This window comes from Varanus komodoensis, unplaced genomic scaffold (assembly GCF_004798865.1).
Source record: "Varanus komodoensis strain SLA01 unplaced genomic scaffold, ASM479886v1 scaffold11, whole genome shotgun sequence".
Classification (NCBI taxonomy): domain Eukaryota; kingdom Metazoa; phylum Chordata; class Lepidosauria; order Squamata; family Varanidae; genus Varanus; species Varanus komodoensis.
Window position 1 is genome coordinate 33,397,198 of NW_025335317.1, and position 22,508 is coordinate 33,419,705.

General features: G+C 44.5%; 1 protein-coding gene across 1 annotated transcript in view; it reads right to left on the reverse strand.

Annotated features, from left to right (window-relative positions):
* Positions 1–22,508, reverse strand: part of CACNA1G (calcium voltage-gated channel subunit alpha1 G) — a 385,442-nt gene that overhangs the window by 48,408 nt on the left and 314,526 nt on the right. Inside the window, exons 21-25 of the mRNA XM_044420034.1 lie at positions 21,858–22,042; positions 10,870–10,996; positions 7,822–7,947; positions 7,092–7,181; positions 6,713–6,905 (exon numbers count right to left, since the gene is read on the reverse strand). Of these exons, the coding sequence (XP_044275969.1) occupies positions 6,713–6,905; positions 7,092–7,181; positions 7,822–7,947; positions 10,870–10,996; positions 21,858–22,042 (721 nt within the window). The remainder of the gene's footprint in view (positions 1–6,712; positions 6,906–7,091; positions 7,182–7,821; positions 7,948–10,869; positions 10,997–21,857; positions 22,043–22,508) is intronic.

A 22,508-nucleotide genomic window follows, 5' to 3' on the forward strand; every position in this document is an offset into this window, starting at 1 on the left:
TGCCGATGTGTAAATAAATGGAAATGAAACAAAGAATTATGACATGGAGGAGATTCAGGATTCATTAAAACAAGCTGCGTGATTTTTAGCCAGGTCTTTACATACTGAAAATCTTCGGCTGCATTCCTCTGACATATGTTTCTTGAAAATACTACTTGCCTCCTTAGTTGCATCACAAATTCAGTGGGCAAATGCATAACCTTAAATAAGCACCATATTGTATACATAACCTTAAATAAGCACCATATTCATTTAGCTCCTGAGCAACATGGAAAAGCTCCTTTTTAATCTGCTGTAGGTTGTTCAAACCAATTTGTCAACTTTTCTCTTATTTTCAAAATTATAATGCTTGATGGTCACATCTTCTTCTGGCTTATAGCTGACCAGATGTAGAGCAATGATCAGAGAACCTTCCTCGGAAATGCTCTTTAAGGTGGCCAAGATCCTTGAGAGCCTCACGAAATTCACACAGCCTGATTTTGCAAATGTACCATCTGGCAGGAAGGATCTCCTCTCCTCTTTATTTGGATTCAAAAGGGTAGTTTGAAGAGTGTAGAGCCAACTCCTGCCTTGTACTTAGGATCTTGGACAGGGTGCTTTTCATTTAGTTGCACCAGTCTGTCTCTCATGGCAGCCATTTTATTAGCATGCCCATGACACTCTTTCAATCTTCCAGATTTGTCTACTGACCTAAAGGTTGGGGACCCCTGCCCCATACTATATGGCATCAAAGTAAAACAAATTAACACTAGGCCAAATGGTGCACTAAAATATATGATCAAGACACAGTCAAGGGAGTTGCTCTAATCTACTTAGATGCAGAATACTGAATGCATGAACTCCGGCCATTCTGATTTCTTTTAACACTGCTACGTTGCAAGAACTCTGCATGGAGAAGGACACAAAGCATTTTAGGGCAGCAGGATGGGAGTTTATCTTTTGCTCCAATAACTATCCCTCTTGTGGCTGGCACAAAATGAGCAGACTGCTGCCTGGGTCTCCCATGCCTTGCAAAAATGCAGAACGGGGCAGTCCCTTGTTTTGTGCAGGGCCAAAACAAATACAGAAAACTTTGAGAAATTGGCTCTCACCTCCCTCTGCAGAGCTTTCAAGAAAGGGGGAGAAGCAGCAAGGATCCTGCTGAGCCTCTCCGCATGAGGTATGTCTTGTGCATGCACAACCCTCACACAGGACACTTTCACAACATCCTCATCCTCCCATGTTTTACAGCCATTTCTGAAGTGCATTATCATCATCTCCTCAGGCACTAGATAGCATTACAAAATGGCTGTTAATTTTCCACAGTTGGGCTACACCTCAGTGCCACCTTGTGGTTTAATAAAATATATATGAGAAATGAAGTAGCCTGAAGAAAAGCATGTGGAAAGGACACATTCTTCCTCCTGCCATGGAAATGGAAGAGGCCTTAGTAAAGGCTGTGGGATAAATGACTCCTGCAGAGAAGGCCTGCTGTAGGTTGTTCAAACTAATTTGTCAAATACATGCAACTTTCCCTGGCTTTTCAAAGTTACAGTGTTCGGTGGCAGGGCTTTCTTCTGACATAGCAGGTGAACAGATGTTCAGCAGTGAATGTTTCTGCTTCTTTTATAAGCCCAGCACAAAACAAGAGGCTTGGCTGCCTGAGTCCTCTCAGACATGTAGAGGAACTGGGTGTGGGAAGGAGACATTCAGTGCCAGCTGCCAATAATGGCTGGCTGTGGTAACTTAGATGAGACAAAACCAGTGAACCTATAACTGTTGATATCAGGAGGACCAAGGAGCCAGGATCCTACAGGAATTATTGCCGCAGGTTAGAAAGTTCCTATGTGTATGACCCAGGCATTATCCAAAAATCTCTTTCTGAGAGTAGTGAAAGGAAAAGAAAATAACGGTGATTAAAAATAAAATGTGAGAAAAAGACATCACGAACATAATTAAAAATTAAACGTGACAGTGGTAAGCCAAGCTGGAAAATGTTTGAACTCAAAAAGATCCAAAACCAGCATGCATGAGATGTGGAGTAAGCATAGAAAGACCTTCCATCACACACAGTCTAGCAAGACGCCTCACAGCACCAGTGGCCAGCCGTTAAGTCACACAGCACTGCCATTCACGTGAGACAAAGACGGCAAGAACTTCCCAGTACCTGACACTGCACTGGCTGAGCTCTCCATTATTACATCATCCAGCATTAGATCTAGAAGAATGAAAGGGCATTAAATCACCTGAGAGGATGTGTGACAAAGCCTCCGTTCCTTTTTAGCATGTCATTCACCATCACACAAGTTAAGGCAAGCCAAAACTCCACCTGTCTAAAAAGCCTCCCGTACAACACCCCTGCCCCCATGTTTCACCGGGGTTATGCAGAAGCAATGGCCGATTCTACACCAGCAGAAGAAGGGGGGCTTCATAAGAACATAAGAAGTGGCTAACTGACTGCCCATGGGAAACGTACAAGCAGGACATGAAGGCAATGGCACCCATGTGCCCCAGCAACTGGTGTACAGAGACTTCATGTCAAGTTGTGGTCAGATTAAGCTCTTAGGCCTTTAGGAAAGGCCTGTGTTAGGATTTATCTGCCATATGGTGCCCAGATGGCTGAGGTACCTCATCCTCAATATGCCTTTCATTTTAAAAGCTCCAAGGAGGGCATCAAGGGCATTCTAGTAATGATGAGGGTACTAATATTATCAGTTCTATTTAATTAATTATTCTTAATTATACTATTATGAATAAAGCAAATCCAAACACTGAGAGTCCGGAATGGAAAGGCTACTTTCGGCTAGCCTGGGAGCTGACCTAGAATAATGTACAGCCTTCCTTTTCGGTTTTTTTGGGGCAGCAGCAGCCGCAGACCCTCCTGCTACATCAAGATCTGCTTTTAGAGAGCGCCTCCATTTTCAGGCTTCCTGCTACACAACAGTAGGGAGGCCTGTGGGTGTTTTTGTGAGGGTTGTCCTGTTCAAGGCCTAAACAGTTCAGGGAAACATGGAACTGCTTGATCTTTGGATCCTCAGCATAGCAATGAATGGCAAGTGGAACAAGACAGGAAGTTTTCCACCTGGAGATCATGAGGCCATTGGAAGACAGTTTTCTGGCGGTTCCATGTGCACCTCTGGCCTGCCTGGAGTCCACCAGGGGAAAATGCAGCAGCTCCATCTCTATGATCCCCACCTCTGGATGGCAGGCAGGCAGGGTGTTGCTTTCAGCACCTACTGAACACATCTTTGTTCTGGGAACTCTTCCTTGCCAACCAGTCAATATTTTAATATTATCCTTTAATCTGCTTATCTTTCTATTGTTCACTCCAGAATCTGACTAGATATGGAGTATACTATACAAATCCTGTAAATAAAGAAATAATTCATGGTAGAAAACTAAGGGGGGAAAATCCTCTCTTATAAATCAATATCACTTTAAACTTTAGGAATCTGTACGTTACCAGTGAAGTGACCTAGGATAAAAAATAGCACCAGGCAAAGAGAATCCCCCAAATGTTACTGTAAATCACAATTTCCTTGTTAATACAATATTAAAAGAGTCAGCATGGCATGTGGGATATCTTCCATTGGTATTTTCAAAAGAAACTTTCTCAAACCATTCAGTCCAGTGTAGTAACCACAAAAACCATTCATCAATGGGGCTCTGTCAGGACTAGTCTGAACCTGGGCCCAGCCCAGCGCAGCCTAGAGGCTACTTTCATGGCATGTGGGGACATGCTAGATAGTACACTACTTACCCCAGTGTTGTCTCTGTTTCAGAACCCTGAGTAATTAATGGGCTATTTAGAGCTTGTTACTTAAAGAGGTAGGATTTATTTAAAATACCACCTTGCATGCAAATGTGTGTTTATAGAAGTCTCCAAGGATAGCTTCAATTAGAGGGCAATTGAGATAGAAATGTGGCAAAGGAAGGGATGCTTAACGTTTCTTCATCAGCTCCTTTGGTACTCTTCTGTATCAGTGCCTCTGTTCAAACTACTTCTTGGGGTCCCAGATGTATATTTGTGGGAGTTTTGCCACAAAAATGGCAAAACTCGGATGGGCTAGTTGCCCCACAAAAACAGCTAGTACCCCACTCCTCTCAATTGCTTCCCCCCCAGCTCTATCCTCCCAATGCTGTTCAGTAGTCCTGAAGTGGACATCATGACTCTGATGAATGCAACACAAAATTCTGCCTGTAGACCCCTACATAGTCAACATCCTGCTGTGCCAAGCCTGGCACCTGCCATTTTCAAACAGGTTTCTTTTCACAGTGCTCAGTGAAAGATTCACAAGGATACCTGTGAATGCATACAAATGTTGGGTCCATGCAATCAAGCCAACTGAAATTATAAAATTATAAACATTTTTATAATGAATCATTTTCTCAGTAACGGAGCAACCGTTTTGTAAGTCATAAACCATTTCATAAATGTCATTTCATAAACTGCACATGTCCTGATATGATGCCTCTCCATCCCTTGCTGCTCAGACTAACCTTTGCAAGGGACAATTATGATAATGCTTGAGTACATCTCTGCCTGCGACATGGAGACTAAGGCGATACTCCGGGTGCAGTCTCAAAAAGATGGGGGATATTGCCTTTGAGTATGCCTCCGCTACCAAGCAACAAAAATAGTCCAGTAAAGACAGAGAGGCTGATGCTAGAGGGATTCCTAGGTAGCAGGGCAGGTTAAAGCTGGACAACAAACAGCAAACAGGCAGGTTTGGTCTGTGGCAGAAGGAGGGGCAGACCAAGAGCCAATACATGAGGCAGTGAATACGGTCCCAGGGCTGGGGCCCACAGAGGGGCATGGAGGTAGGTAAGCAGGCCCTCAAGAATGCACCAGAGGGGGCAGGCAGGAAACAGCAAGCCATGGTACTGTTTGGTATACAGGCTCTAGCTATGCAAAAGCTCACCCACAACTCTGTAAAAGCCTCCATGGGGGTGTACTTGCTTTGCAACTGTATTTTAAGTGTGATCAGAGCTTATGCCCCTCTAAGAAGGAATGCCTTTTCATGGGTGGCTACAAGCCTAGAGGCCTGAGGGCGGTTCCTGCTGTTACTTGATGAGGGTTCCTCTCTTACAGTGGGAACATGCATTTGAGAAAATTCTATATTGCTTGGGAGAGGAGGTGAGAAACAGCAGCATGTTCCCTTGATGCACTGCAGTCAGTGGGGTTTTGTGCATGTTCTGCTCCTTACAATGCTTATCATGTAAATTGATATCATTGTCATGAAGACATCTGGAGATACCACATCAGTAAGAAGCAAGCCTGTAGGTGCACCTGTAGGTATTGGAAGCACTGTGCAAACAAAATGCCATGGGTTTTGGCCCAGACAGGGAGTATGACCAATTGCTCTAAGACACAGGGATAAACTATTGTAAGTTTATCTTATTTGTGACATCCTTTGCCATATGGATCTGTATACTGAGGGATTGAAAAATCAGTTCTGAAATACCTTAAAAGGCATCTCTAGAGCACCACACAACCTCATGGTTCATCACAGACATCTCTTATTTCAGAAGCCACAATGCCAGTGTTGCTTGGTTTTGAACTTTTGATCTTGCATCCAAACATTTGAGTGGATGAGTTAAAATATACCCTTCAACTTTTGAAAAGCACTTAAGTATGTGATTAAGAGTGATTAGACATGATTCATGCATCTTTTTAAAATCATGGTCTTAAGTTAAATCTGTGGAATGAGGATATAGGGAAGGACCACAGAGATTTTAGTTACCATTAAGACTATTAAGCAACAACATTAACAATGAAAAGAGATTCCTACAGATTTAAGCCCAAAAGGGGTAAAATCACCATGAATGTGATACTGTGAGGACATTGAATGATGAGGGTTACCAGAGTGAGACCATGAATCAGCACATGGGCATGGGGGTGGGGTGGGGTGGGGTGGGAGGAACCAAGCAGAAGAGAAGGCATGCAAGATGGAGGAGAGTTCCTCTGACCTGTGACCTCTGACCTGAGCATTATTTCCAGCTTTTTCAATCAAACAGAAACTGAGGTAAAAAAGACAATGTGTGAAGCTTCTTAGATTTCACAAAAGTCTAGCATGGTTATACAAGGATAAAAATACTCTTCTCAGCAGTCCACCATGTTGGTATGTCTGGACTTACCCCAAATTGGTTAATTTCTGTCTCTGGTTATTTTCTTTTTTAAAGGAAAAAGAATCTGTATTTCTCAAGCAAATGCACTACGTTTTAAAGCATTTCTAAAACAAGGCTGCTTTGTTCTTATTACAACCTTGAATTTATTGCCAGTCAATATGTAAAGTGGCTTAGAAATTGGAGAAGGTGATTTCACTAGGACATTACAAGGCTGTAATAAACCAAATAGTGAAGGTAATTAACAGCAACAGCGCAAAACATGCCTAAGGTTCTTGGCCTGTTCTGGAACTGTTGGTCTTTGCATTTCACACTATTTGGGCAATGCTAAGCTAGCGCAATGGAAAATAAATATTGGAATTATCATGTTTTAAATCACCTAGCATATAAAGTAGTTGCAAATCATGCAGCCATCGCTGTACTTCCATGGCTCTTTGCTTAGCCTCTGCCAGCGCTACATCCTGCATGCAAATTTAATAGCTGGACATGCTTTTGGGAGGAATCTGAGCTTCAGGTGCTAGGCAGGGAGGCATGGGGAGGCTGTCAAAGGTCAAGCAGGACTCAAAGATGTGGAAAGACTACCGACCAGCCATCTGTTTCTCCTTACTCCTTCTCTTTTTCTCCAGCCGCTTTAGCCTCTTCTCCTCTCGCCTCTTGGCTTCCTCTTCCTCCTGGTGCTGACGGCACTTATGGAAATTCTCCACCACAACTCCCACGAACATGTTGAGTACAAAGAAGGCAACAATCAGCAGGAAGGAGATGAAGTAGAGGAGCATCCAAGGGTTATAGTTCATGACCGGCTGCAAAGGAGAGGCAAAAGCTGTTGGAATGGCAGTCCGGCAAGTTTGACATACTGGCACAAAAGGACTGGGATTTTCTTTGTGCATGACACCAAGGCACCCTGAATGTTTCCATTCCCAGTCATTTCCACAGAACAAGCCACATCTATCTGTTGGGCTACTAGCAACTGAGTGTCAAAGACGTACCTGCTGATCCACTCCTACAGCATCCAGTCCATCATACATGATGTCCACCCACCCATCTTTGGAGGCCAAAACAAACAGAGACATTAAGGCCTAGAAAGACAAGAGGAAACAGAGTATTACATTTAGGCTGGAGAAAAAGCATTTTGTGTGTGCAGTGCTACTGTGTTCGCCTGTCTGTTCATGTTTAATTACATTTGTATGTGCTATTTTACCTTGCCAATAATAGTAAGGTGCTTTCATGTCAAAGGTCTCCCACCAGGGAAAAGTTACCAATGTTAGATTCCAGTCCAAGAATGAGGGTTAATTCAAAAAGCAGAGTGCCTGATATATTTTCACCCTCCAGGCATCAACTGCTCACTTCTAATTAGTCCCTGCCAAGCTGCTGGAATATGGATGGTTTCCAGTGGCAGCTGTAAATGAACAGAGACGTTAGGATGTGCTGGCTGAGCACAAGGTGTCCAGCTTCCTAAGACAAGGCTTTTGGCTAGATATAGGTGGGTTGTTGTGTAGGCACCGAGTAATTAAATGTTTCAAAGAAGTGTGCCCACTTCCTTTAGTTCTGAAAGGAATTGTGTAGATGTCTCAAAGCCACGACAGGGACCTTTTAATGTATATGGTCTGATCTAGACAACATGCTATTACCTGGCAATGTCTGTAAGAATGCCTCACAAGTGTTTTGGGGATCAAGCGAATAAAGGAGCAAAGAAGCAGATTACCACTCCATCAATACCTGGCCGAGATTATCAAAATTATACTTGTGCCGGACCCATTTGTAGGTGGCTTCTGCACAGTCAGACTTGTTGGTGATGTTCCTTGTGTCCTCACCTTGGCAGACAAAAAACTTTCCTTTGAATAACTGTGGAAACCAAGAGACGGGCATTGGCACAAATGACCCACACAGAATGCTGGAGCACTGAGAAAGAATTTGAAGACCTGTCCCTGCGTGCTCCCATACTCCACCACCAGAAGTTGGTTAGGTGATTGCTGGAGACAGGGCCTTTTTTGGTCCCCCAGTGATGGACCTCCCTTTCCAAAGAGGCCCAGCTGGTGCTCCTCTAAACACCAGCTCAAAAGGTTTGATCAATCCAGGTTTGTATTTTTTAAAGTAAACAGTGTTTTAAAGCAAACATTACAGTATATGTTTATTACATCACATTTATATCCCACCTTTTTATCTCGTGTGAGGAACCAAAGGCAAGTTTCATAGCTTCATTTCATCCTCACAACAACCACCCTGTGAAGTTAGGCTGAGAGTCAGTGACTGGCCCAAGACCATTCAGTGAGCTCCACAGCTGAGTGGGGACTGGACCCCGGATCTCCCAGGTCACCAGTCCAACACTCCAGGTACCACACCACATTGGCTCTCCTGTCATCTTGCTTCTTTTAACTTACATGGGTTTTCTTTTTATTGGTTAACTTACACTGATTTTCCTGCAGTTTTGGAATTCGTGTCTTTTGTTAGGTCATAAATGTTTTATTTTGTTGTGAGCCACCTTTTCAATTCATTGTATTGAACGGTGGACATAAAACACAGGAGGTCTTGCATGGTCCTTGCATGCAACGTGCCGGAGGTGCCAAAAAGGGCAACCAAAATGATCAAGCGTCTGTGGCATTTCCTCTTTGAAGAAAACTGCCATGCTTGGGGATGGGAGTTAAGCTTAGAAAATGGGCAAGGAAGCAGGGTGGAAGAAGAGACACAATGGAAGTTCATGGAATTCTGCATGATGTAGAGAAAGGGATGAGGAAGAGTTTCCGTCCCTGTCTTACAAGAGTCAAACTCAGGGTGTTGCATGGGAGATTCAGGACGGGCAACAGGAAGTACTTCTTTACACAGCCCATAACTTATCAGTGGATTTCATTTCCACATGAAGCTACCAGCTCAGGGCACCAGGCTGTAGGACAGGCAGAAAAAAGTCCTTCAGTGACTACTAGTCGAAATAGCCAGATGCTACCTCTAGCAAAAGGGGCAGTATGTCTCCAAATCGCTACGGCTGGAAAGCAACACCAGGACATGCTCATGATATAGAAAGCCCTGTCTAGAAGTGGCATGGGGGGAAAGGACTGTGATGCCAAAGGCCTGCCTGTCATTTCATGCACACTGGCCAGGGTGGCCAGATTTAATAAGGAACAAGGCTCCCATATCGGTGCAAGCTGCTCCAGAAGGGAGACTTCTGAAAGGGGCAGCCTCTCCCGCGTGTGCTGCTGCACCTGCTGAAATTCTGCTGCGCACAAACTGTTAACACACGCACATCACACAGTATTGAATCTGGTAATCCCGTGGCAGTGACTTCAACAGTGTCAAATATGATTACCCGCAGGGTAAAAGGTATCAGGACCCCAGATGATTAATGTTGTCACTTTCTCAGTGGCAAACAGGAAGTGGCAGAGCGTGACAGCTGTTATGATGGATGTCAGTGTAGTGGTCCGTAGCAGGCGAGGGTGGGATGACTGCACTATTTCATGGAGTGACAGAAGATATCGGCATGACCGTGCCTGGCTGCCCTGGGGCAGTCTGCGTTCCCACGGGGCTCCTCAAACTTCACCTCTTTACTTGAACTCAAAAGGAGACGCTAACCCTTTAAGGCTCCGCTTGAGGAAGCCAAGCGACAGGGTAATTGCAAACGCCCATCTCAGGCAAGGGGTCATCAAAGGATTTTACCCAAGAGGACCGCACTCGCGGGGTGGGGGTGGCACATCAAAAGCACAGTCCCGGAGGCACCTCATGGAATGATTTCCACCAGTGTAACACTTGTTTGTTGGCTTGCAAGGACCAGGCATGAAGGAATCAAGTTTTTTTCTATCTTCTGCCTGCCATCACTGTTTTCCCTTCACCTCAGTGTCCATGACACATACTTTACTATTGTCTACAGCAGTTGAGGCAAGTACTGGACACTGTAAGCAACACAGAAGGAACGAGATCCAAACACAGATTGGAAAAAGACCAATGATGATAAATGGTTTCTCTGCCTCGGAAGTGGGAGACAATTGTGATAAATGAAAAGCTTTGAGCACTGAAAATTGAGCAGTTTTAAAGTTACAGGGATGTAATATTTATTTAATTATTTTTTTCTATACCATCTTGCATTTTCAAAAAACCCTAATAGATATGTCAATGTACATGTTAGTGCATTTCTCTAAAACAGGAGCAGAAAACTGCATATTATCAAGCCACTGTGAACTTAGGATTTAAAACAGAACACAAGGTGACAGTGGCATCATCATCACCATCACCATCATCTTAGAATGCTTGAGGTGGTGGCTTCCACCCCAAGTCTAGGTTGCAGGGAATTCTTGTTTGCATCATACTGGTTAGTGACCTCATATTTTTCCTCTTTCAGAGGGTAAAATGCCTTTTCCCCCACCATAAGGGCTGCTTCACATGTTCACAGGTCATGCAGCAGTAAATATATATTTACCACCATGCATGCGATGAGACATCCAACCACCCTTGGCCCCAGGATGAACACAGCTCTGCAACGCTGAAAACAGACATTTGCTAGATTAACACATTACAGTTGTACTGATATAATCAAGGGTGTTTATTAATTTCATTGGATGCCTGTACTGCCCATTACATTTGTATGCATATTTTCCATGCAGGTACAAAAATGCAATGTGTGAAGCTGCTCTGAAACACATGGACTTTTGGGGTCATTTATCCTGTTAGAGTCTCCTGTTTGTAAGGGTCTCTATGAACATTCCCAATGATGTGTGGTCAAGGTTAGCGTACTGACCCTCTGGCCCTTTCTATTTTCCATGAAACCTGCACAGAGCCTACCTGAACTCCCAGGATGCCAAAAATGATGAAGAAGGCGCAGCAGATGACAACAATGTTCCCAATGGGTTTTAGGGATGACATCAAGGTCTCCACCACCAGTTTCAGCCCTTGTGCTCGGCTAATGACCCTGAAAAGCAAAGGGACCACATAAAATTATATCCTAACCATCTAACTTCTCATGTTGAAAGGGGCTGCAACGAAAAGGCAATTTGAAAAGGCTACCAGTCCAAATAGAAGGACCTGCAAGAAATCATCAAAGAAAAGACAAAATGGGGCTGGAAACGCTCATTTGGGAGAGCATGGACACGCACCTGCTCAGTGCAATAGAGCTGAACAAGACAAGAATTACAGATCTCGGTGCTCGGTGCTCTTAGACAACATATTTATCCCACAGTGATAACAACCACAACAGAGTAATGTAGCATCTGTACAGCACTATCATTTTGCAATGACTCTAAATTATAGCATTTCTTCTTAAAATATCTGTTCATTTTCAGCATGCTTTCTTTCACACTGTTGTTCTAAAAGCCCAGCTTTGTGGGATTGTAAGCACCCCACCAAAAGACTGTAGAGCAGTTTTTCATGACCTGGCCCTCTCCAGATGTATGTTAGACTACAACTCCTATCAATTCCAGTCAACATGACCAGGGATGTTGGGTCATGCATTTAGAGGGCACCACGTTGGGGAAGGATAGTACAGATAACCAAGACCATAACCATAAAGAAAGATATCTAGTTGATTCTGGATTAGACCTGATGCATCTCTACCACTATAAATCACTTTCATGATCACCTAACTATTCTACTGCCATAAAAAGTAGCATTCTGGAGCAACTGACCACTTAGGTTTCCCAAGGATTTCCCTGCATGAATTTCCAACAAAAAATGTTTTCAAGCAGCAGTTCTTTTAGCTCCAATTTGAATGAGAGAAGTGCATGGCAAAATCCTATGCATGTGTAGGGACCAAAAGTCCTACAGGCAGCTCCCTCCCATGCTGGCCGGAGAATGATGGGAATTGTAGGAATTTTTACATCTAAACATACAGAGTTTCACCCTCAGTGCACTGTAGTAGAGAAAGGTCATAACTTGCAGACATTTCTGAAAGATATAGGCAACTTCCCAGAATTTGGAAGACACTGACTTTCTCATTTACCAAATACCTGAATAAACTTGCCTATAGACATGTTAAACAGTGCAATCCAGTTTCTATCAAGAGCTATGACTAAAATTTATATTCTTCCCCCTGTGGCTCCAGATACTCCCAACGTCCAGCAAAAGTCCAGGTTTTGTAGAAGCAGAAAAACACTGTATTACAGAGTGATGCATGTGAAGGACACCAGCCTAGCAAATTTGCAGTTCAGATAGTGGATGTATGACTTAGATATGTCTCATTTCATGTGTGTGCATGTGCGTTCTTCCTGCTCAGTTAAAAGAAAAAAGAACACAGTGGTAGCCTCAGTACTGCTTCCACGTTCAAGCCATATTGCTTGAGCAACCTCATGGATAATACTCTCAGCTCCTGTAAACTTGACTTTGGCACCATATCATGCAGCATCATTCATCAGCATAGTCCCTTCTGCCCCTTAGACAATGCTTTGCTTCTGCCAAGGGTTGGAATGGATGACTTTAATCTAACTCAGTGTCACTTCTGGCATTATTTCCTGATTGTGGTTTCTGAGCATTGCTGCCCAATAGATGGAAACCTCTTTCCCTTAGGTTGATGTTTCTCTATATTTAAGGGAAATAATCTCAGATCTCTGGTCAGAGTTGAAGTGAATATAAGTTTTTTGCTTTCAATTTTGTCATCATTTGCATCCTCAAAAACATTTACTTGCATTTCTGCTGATCCTACTAGAAAGGTTTTCTTAATTTAACTGGCCTCATTTGCTTTATTTCTTGGAGCTCTATGGCATGCCACAGTATCACTCAAGCATGTGGCAGCTATTGTCAAATCAGATTTACATTTTCCCTATCATTTATTAATTGTGCTGGGTTCATTTTGCTCCTTATCTGCTTCATTAAGCACTCTTTGGACAAATGTCCACTGGAAGTTTCCTAGATCAAGCATATCTATCTATCTATCTATCTATCTATCTATCTATCTATCTATCTGAGCAATGACTCACTCCATTTTTATCAGCATGACTATGAATACCCTTAGAGTTCAGTATTATTCAGGAAGAGCCTTCTTTTTCTAATAAATAGAATCAGTTACATGTTATCAAGAATTATATTACTGGAAAATAACAGAAGCAGCCTGTGTTTTGAATGTGTGTCTGTATGTATCACGCTGAGCTATTTATGCATAAAAAACAGGATTAGGAGGGATTCAATGCACGGTCGGCTTCAGGATGTTCAGGAACGCTGCCTAAGGCACCATTAGTGAACCCTCCTAGACACCAAGCTTGGTCGTGCAAAGTGGGAGAACACTTCAGAATTTTCTGCTTGGATTATAGCAGAAAGCACGCCCCCTGCACACACACATGTCTTGTTCATATGACTATAATGTTGGTAATTCTCTTCAAGCTCTCCAACCGAGCCTGGATACTGGTTCATCTAGCTGTGTCTGGAGAGAGCTTGGACATCAAGGGAGAACATAGTTCAATATGATGCAAGTGAGCTGCAATGAGTCTTGGGCTCACGTGTTCCCTGCCTCTCTTCTCATCTGGCAGAGCTGTAAGGTTCAGCGGCATTCACTTCTATCTTTGCTTAACTTCAGCTTGCCTTATGGCATCAACTGACACACTATGGCTAATGTTAACTGTGGTTTGTATGAAACAAGCCAGCTCAAATTCATGGTTGTTTTGAACAACCTTAGTTAACAGTATGACAAAAACAAAAAACAAAAACGAAAAAGGCGAGTAAAGGGAGACTTTGCTTAAAATTATGCAAAGTGTGGAGAAAGTGGAGTGGAAGACTATTTCCCCCTCTCCCATAACAGTAAAATCTGGGGTCATCCTATGAAGCTGAGATTTAGCGGGGAGATTTAAGACAGATAAAATGAACTAAAAGACAAAACTGGGGCAACTGTTGCCAATTGCAGCACCCCAAAGGTGATTGGCCAGGGGAAGGCCACATAGTAAAAACACCACAGTTATACTGTCCCAGAAGGGAGGACAGATAAGAACAAAATGAACTTTGTGTAACCCACAGCTAACACGCTAGCCTGACCTCGAATACAGTAATCAAAGGGACAGTGGACACTGGTTCTAGCCACCATGAAAGTTGCAGATGTGCAGGGAGTAAGAACATGGCAAGCCTGTGTGAATCTCGAGCAGATAAGAAATAGACATGGGAAATGTCTGGTCCTTGACAGAAGAAAGGACTCTTTCTTCAGCATGGGAAGGGGTGCATATATTGATGTATTAGATGTGTATTAGGTGACCTAATTGGTTACCTAGGGTATAAAACGCATGTACTGGGGTGCAACTTTTGAGACTGCTTTGGGCTGAACGTCCCCTTTTGTCTCCCTTTATTCTATAGTGCACTAGAATAAAGCTGGTTTTGGCTCTAAGTCTTGTCTCGGACTCCTTTTGGTTCGGGACTGGGGTCCACCTGGGTTTGCCCTAGCTGTTGACTGGCTGAGTTTGGTAACAATTCTGTAGATACATCATGAGAAGGCAAGACTCACTGGAGAAGACAATCACAGGGAGAGGCAAAGGTAGAAGACCAGATATGAGATGGATCAACTCCGCAAAGGAAGCCACAGCCTTGAATTTGGAACGGCTGAATGAAGTTTCATGGATAGGGCTTTTTGGAGGGCTTTCATTCATAGGGTAGCCGTATGTTGAAGACAACTTGATGGCACATAACAACAAAAGAGTTGAACTATGGAATTCCCTGGCACAGGAAGTAGTGATGGCCACTGATTTACATGGCTTTAAAATGGAATTGGACAAATTCACAGAGAAGGAAACAGTCAGTGACTCCCAGCCCTGCTAGTACCTCCTTTACTGGAGGCAGCATGCCCGCATACTCCAATTACTGAGGGGCTTGGGCTGGAGGAGGTCTTGCACCCACCCTGCTTGAGGGAACCTTTGGCAGTTTGTTTGCCAAAGTGCTAGACTAGATAGGCCTTCAGGGTGATCCAGCATGGCTCGTCTTGTGTTCTTATGTAACTGGAAGTGAAAGCTTCTGTGCTGTGCCTCTGCCACACCAGAGGAGGAAGAGGAAGGGTGGAGTGTGCAAACCTGAGTGTGCAGCTTGTTCACATGACTGCATGCTAAATGAGGGCCATTGACTACACTGAATGGCACTGGCTCTGTGCAGTTGTAGGCAGAGGCTTTTGCATCACCTGTGATGTTTTACATTGGACGTGCCACAGAGTGGGTCTGGGACCCTCTTCATGCAAATCATAAAGACTCGCACAACTCTAAGCTTGATACAGTACACTATCACAATTTTAGAGTCACCTCTGCCTCCAGACAGAGCTCTGTATAGCCTGAAGTGTCCGATCCTGTCTAGTCTTGGAAGCTAAGTAGCATCTGGCCTAGTTAGAAGCTGGATGGGTGACCTGTGTGTATGATTCTATTATCGTTGCAAACCACCCAGAGAGCTTTGGCTACAGGTGGTATAGAAATGTAATAATAACAGTAACCTTCCACACCTCTGTGGGCCAGCTAAGAGCCAACTTGCCAGCTCCCCCAGTTTCTACGTGGACGAGTGCGGCTGAGTTCTGGTTCTTACAGACACATCAAAAAGGGATTTTTGAACTCTTTCCAACATTACAGCACTCTCCCCCCTGCACCATCATATGGTTGCATAGAACTGACTGAGCCCTGCCTTCACAACCGTTGTTCTTCCATACCGTTTTCAACTCTCCTCTAACTCAAGAAGCCTTGATCAGGCGTTTCAGCACTAGCACACTTATTAACAACCCTCAGCCATACAGCATCACTCTTGAATACAGCACCAAATTTAATAACTGTGAATTAGAGTCTACTGCTGCAGTTGCCAACAGTGAACAAGCAATCGATGGCAGAAGAGAGACACACAGGAAAACAAAGCAGCTAGAATGACTGCGCCACCTTGCCAAGGACAAGGCTTACCAAGGGCACAGGCAAGACAGTAGCTACCCAGAGCCAAGCAAAGCAGGCCTTAAAGAATCGGCCACATCCTCAGAGACAAAGCAGCCCCAGCACAGAGCAGTCTCCCCTAGTGATCTGTTTTTACCTCCCCAGCTGCTTTTCAGGCACCAAGGCTGCAAATTTCATAGGACTTTGCATCATCCGTGGAAGTGAAGCGGGAGAATTCCCTCAGACCCTTCCTCTGCAGCACAGAAGCACAAAAGAGTGAGCGTCGTGCTGGATCAGGCCCTGGACTTGGCTAGCCCAGCATGCTGTGCCGTTGCCCATGGGAAGTCCTCAGACAGGACGCACTCACAGCGGCCCCATCCCGCTCGTGTCCTACGGCAACTGGCCCCGAGAGGCATTTGGCCTTGGCTATGAAAGAGCTCTATACTGGATACATTTCTCTAATCCTCCTTTAAAGTTGACCTGCTAGTGGCAGTCACCATGCCATACCTTCCCTAAGAAGGGCCGCTGAGCACTTGGTGCAAGAAGAGGACCAAAGACTTGCCATGCCTATCAGGGCCATACAAGCTCAAGATGAAAGCGGGCATATGGAGGAGAAGAGCCAGCGGTGGTGCTCTGCTTCTGCTGTTGCCTGGGCATTGCAAAAACAAAAACGGTCAGGTATGGGCACATATGCTCATCCCCAGAATCATGGTTTTGAGAACCCTCCAGGGAAGTGCTAGTGTCCCTCTGCAGGGGGCATATCTTTGAGGCTTGCTGCACGAGGGATTCATGGTGCGCTCAGGATGGGAGTCTGAAGGTGCTTTACATGCTATCAGTATCCTCCAGGGCTGCTTCTGTGCTTTGCCATGATTTCCGTGGTGTTCCTAGATCAAGGAAAGCCTGGTAGCATTTAGAAATTCTGCTACGGCGCTCAGCATGGTCGCTGAGTAATGGAACATGCGGAAAGGCAGAGAAAGAACTCACCTCCACCCTCAGAAAAAAAGATGTGGAAAGGAATTCCACTTCCCATTGCAAAGGAAGCAGAGCCCTTGGGAAAGCAGCAGGCTAACAGCCTCATGTAAAGAGGTGCTTGGCCTCATTAAATGCATCCAGGAGCCACTAGAAGCTTGCACAACGCATGCTGAGCCACACAGGCACGGAAACCCTAAATGTCCCATAGCCTGTGTTCTGCCAAAGCTGCTTCCCATCCTGCAGGATGCTGGCAAAAGAGCACCGTGAGCTGAGAAGACACCTGCCCCTCATCTTCAAAAGCCAGTATCGCAGTCCTGGGCTTGTATGCTCCAATAGTTCCTATAAATGTGGTCCATTTCAGAGAGGGACACCAATAAACTAGCTTTTCTCCTTGTTCGAATTTCAGTGTTTTATGCCCTGCGCTTCAAAGTAACTTCCACGGGGTCACTGATAAGATGGTGCATTCCCCCTCCTCCAGGCAATGGCCCCTAGTCCTTCCCTGGGATTTCTCCCTTTTCCTTGAGATTCATTACTTTACAATGCCTCCCAGGCTGGATCTTTGCCAATCCTTGCTTCAGTTTCTCCTTGGGCAGTTTCTGGTGGGACTCAAGGGCCAGTTCAGGCCTCCCCTAACACTGTTGTCTGAGCCTTCTACATGATGTCTTTGTCCCTTCTCTTCTTTCTTTATACATCTTCTTGCTTTCTTCCTCCTGCGCTCTTCTCATCTCTTTTTAAGCCCTCTTAGTCACAGAGCTTGGCCCACAACCTATTCAGTTTTCGCCGACACTGGTCACCAGTCAACCCTTTCAGCGCCTGAGCAGCCCTACAGATCCAATTACTTTTGCTTAACTCAAGGTGTGACCCTCAGTATTCTACTGAATAGTTTAACGCAGGCGTCTCTAACCACTGGAAGCAAACTGACTACATGGGTGACTGTATTGCTCCTCTTTCATCTCCCACTAAGAAATCCAGCTTAGGCCCCATGTACAATAATAGAAATATCACACTCTCCCATCTACATTACTTTTCCTGAGCAATTCCAGGAAGAAATCATGCAGAGGATTGCTTTACTTTATGTTAATAATAGAATGTTGGATTCTCTTCTTTAAAGTTTTTAAGGAAGCAGATGGATAATCTTTATATAACTCCCTGAGAAACAAAACACACGGAGCTAATGTGCCTGTTTCTTACTTGAGCTGAGATTCTCTTACTCGAGTTTCTTACTTAGTCAAGATTAATTTATGCATGGCAGTGGTGCGATGGCCATCCAGCCACATGTGTTCTGCCCTGCATGGCAGGTCTTGTGTCAAGTCATAGCCTTGTAGTTCTGGCCAGGGCTGATGATGCTTGCACAACTTCCATGAAAAGGGCCTTGCTGGTGTGGTTAAAGAACTGGCTTGGATCACAAGGGCAAAGCTTCACACAAACTGCATACCACGTGGAGCAGTGCCCATCTGGTTTGCATTGTCTGCAGCCACCACATCACAGGGTGCATGCAAGTAGTGGCGCCCAGTGGGATTTAAAAAAAGGAATTTGTGTTTAAGTTGTTTACTACCAAAGGAAAGGACCGTGTTATACTTTGTGCTAGGGAGGAAAGGATTCGAAAACAGGCAGGCAGGTTTTGGTGAAAGTTTCAGATGAGCTAGAGAGGGATTCCAGTAGTTTCCAGAAGCAATAAAAATTCTGTGTCCTTTTCTTATGTCTCCTATTCTTTGTCTCCTGTCTGCCTTCCCCACTTACCCTATATAATTCTATTTGGGGGGGGGTTGCAAGTAAAAAGGCAAATTCCTTGAAGCATACTATATCATGAATAATAATGAGATGCAAATATTGTAATATACCTTATGCAACTTGCATCATTTACTCAGAGCACTGAAAACACACTGGGATCTCTTGGTGCAAAGTACACCCAGCTTTGCCTTTAAAAACCTCTGTTGCTTCCTCTGCTTCGTTGCTAATGCGGTTCTCGTGTCTGCAGGAAATAAAATGTGAGGACTTTTACAGAAAACAACTAATCCCTAATCCCCGAAAGATGGCAACATGCTTTCGCTGAAGGCCTCCAGGGACCATTAAAGTTAAATGGATGTGTTCTTCTCACTCATTCAAGGGGAAGCTGAATCTCGTTTGTGGAGCACTGCTAGGGAACGTAGCACCCACATCTCCAGAAGAGGGGCGCTCACTCCAACAGGTCAGTCTTCGTGGGCCCCCAGAACATCTTGTGTGTTGCTGCGCTTCTGCCTCAGCCTGCCACCTCCAGAGTTTCCACGCACTGCACTGTTAATTCAGAGCCAAGAGGTTTTGCTGATTTGAGCCTTTTACATGTCCCAGCCTGGGAGCCACCTGAGGCTTCAGTGAGAATGGACCTGAGTCAGTGTCTAGTGCATGACAAATGAAGGAAATTGAAGTCGGGATGCGTGTGTTTTCTCTCAACAGGCATAGCTCCCCGCTAATCCCCTGAGCTCTCACCAATTCTGCTAGCCTCAGCGGTCCCAATTCCCTCTGCTGAACTCCCTCTACACAGGCAGCTCCGACCAATATTGCTGTCACTCTCATCTCCACTGGAATGCATTTGCCAGATTTAAGCCTGCCAGCTAGAACAGAGCATCTGTCAGAGACCAGGGAGGTGTGTGTATGTGTGTGTTCGCTTGGAGGGGGGGAACATTAGTTGCCTTCACCATTCAGGGAAGTGATAATATGATAGAAAAGAGCTACGAAATGACTTTTGTAGCCTAGTGTTATGAAGAGTGAATAATTCATGCATCTATTTTGGAAGCCAAGGCTAGGACAGAATAGTGTTCAACTCTACCCAGATTATTCTGAATGCTATGGTAATGTTGATTTCTCTTGTATTTGATCACAGCCACAGCAGCCTGGATGCATTAGGTAGAAACATTTTGGTTTCGTGTAATTCACACATACAAGGGGCTGGGAAATGATACCATCACATCTCAGGAAGTTGCCTGTAAGCAGCATTCAAAATTCCCTTCCCATTAGAGGGCCTTTTCCAGGTGTCCTAATGTGGAGACAATAATCAAATACCAAATCATCAGTGGCCCCTCCAGAGAAGCTTTCCAGTTGTAATAGCAGCCTGACTCACTGATCTGTCCCTGAAGACCCTCCTTGCGGTAGGAGAAAAATCCGGGAAAGGCTACAGTTTGCCTGGCACAGCAAGAATGTATTGCTAGAGATCAGGACACCAAAATGGATGAAGACAAGGAAGTTAAGAGGAAGGATTTGAAATGTTTTCCTGCTCCTCCCCATTTCCCTTTATTCCTAGAAATGCAGTTTCCTCTTTTTTGTACTTCTCTGTCCTCACAGGCTCCAAGACGAATGTGTTCTGCAATTATTTTACATTCTGCAATCTTCAATCTAATTCTATATGTTTGCTCCAACCATTGAAAGGAAAGAGCAGAGTGAAATCCATGCTTGAGATGATCTGCATCTGTGATCTCATACCCACATATAGAGTGAATGACCTTATATGGGATGAGCGGCACTACTCTGGAGGAGTGGTGGCTGCATGGATCACGCCTTGCTGGTTTGTACAAATGATCTGGAAGCTTCTTGCCATGGCTTCTTGTTACTGTGCTGATGGGAGTTGTGATGTAACTGAAAAATGTGGGTTTCAAGGAATGTGGATTTTCCCCACCCCAACACTTTGACTTGAATTCATGATCTTGCACTTAGTTTGACACTGTCAGTCTTTTCTGTGCTATAGATTGCCACAGGAGAGTCAAAAGATGACTTTGTGTGTTGCTGTGTGGATCTCCCCCTCTCTTCATAATAATTTGCCTTGCTCCAAACATGCTTTATAAAGCTGAGAAGGTTTGCATCAAAGATTCTGTTCAAATATGCTTCTGAGACCTCTGGGATTGACTTCCATGTTAAAAAAGCAAGGAGGCTAACAAGAAGATCAAGGTGGGTCACAAGGGATGGTGAAGGCCACACATCCTGTCACCTAATACAGAAACTGGCATTACAACACCCAACCATTCCGAATCACAAAGTATGACACTGTTCTCAAGTAAGTCCAATGGATTGCTTGGGGTTTTTCTACCTGATGCCCTTAATCTTTATTGGTTAAAAGTAAATAAAACCTTTATTTAACCACTTTATCGAGGCTTGCTGGGGAGGGGTGTCTTTCTATGCTTTTCTGTATGTTCCAATACCCTACCACTAGGTGGAGCTATTGTATATTATGTGATGTTGCTACACTTGTGCAAATAGGCTAGGGTTTCATGCCACCACCAGATTTACTTGCCAGGAAACAGACAGACAGACACTAAATGGTTGCAAAGCATGGGGGAGGTTCTGGAAGATGACAACATGCTGGAAAATTACCTGTGAACTACTGTGCATAGGGGATCAGGAGCACACAGGTTAAAAGCATACTAAAAGCTGCAATGATAGAAATCCAGGTTTGGACACCGTTCATTGGGAACTGACACATGGCTGCACGGCTCTTCCATGCAGCGCTTTTCTTTTGAGTTCCTGCAGATCCGTCTCTCAAGGACTGGAACTGGCTGACATTGCATTTAAGGAATGACTGCGCTGCTTTCCTTATAAACGTGTATGTCTGATCAACTGTAAGCATCCGAGTCACGGCTATGTAAACTACCCTGAGAAAATGCGGGAAAGACCAAGAATACAAAAAGTCACATGCCTAATCCTGCACACTCATGGTCAGACAGGTAGTTCATATTCCAGTGAATTCCATTTATTACTTAATATGAGCAGCAGCCTCTTGTGCCAAAGCAAATGGCACACTGAAGCGACACAGTGTGCCTCTAGCATCTCTGCCAACGCCTGTGGCGTTCTAAGGCTCTCTCTTGGGAACAGACTTTCTGCCCGCAGACAGCTAGCAGCTGAAGGAGCATTCCCCCACTCCTTGTTTCCCTAAGATAGCATTCATTTCTTTCCATCACGCACATGACTCATCAGTCACTCCCTGCCCAGCCGCACCGCTTGCCCATCCTGAATAATCCTATACAGTTTCCTTACCGTAACGGTCGGAGAGTTCTCAGCAGCCTCAAGACTCTTAGCATTCCCAGGATTTTTGTGCCACTGTCAGAAACCATTGAAACCAGGATGTCCACCACCGAGATGAGAACCAGCACCCCGTCCAGCACGTTCCAACTGCTTCTCAGGTAGGCCTTCTCACCAAAGCACAGGCCCAGCGCCACCACCTGCCAAGAGGCCCAAGTGCAAGAAAACATAACCAATGCAGCCAGTATGTTAGGAGGGCGAAGAGGGGACTGCAAATGCACTGCCCCATCGGTCACAATAACACACGTTATCTGATCCTGCAAAGGGTCAAAGTGTAATTAATGTTCATAACAGATCTATACAGAAATGCTCTAGGTAGCACCTTTATAGCTGATGCAGCTAAAATCTGATTGTGCAGACATGCTTGTAACGATGTACAACAATTATGTAAAATGGTGGCACACAGAATCACTCCTACAGCAGACTGTTATCCATGATGAAAAGGAATGAAACACTTTTCAAAGTGTTTGTTTTCAAAAGCAAAGGTGGTCACAAGAATGCCCAAAACTAGAACAGCTGAGAGATTCATAATGTCTTTATCTCCCATTCACTGCACATACACATGCATCTCGTTGAAATCATTTCTTTAGACTTTAGAGTGGGAGA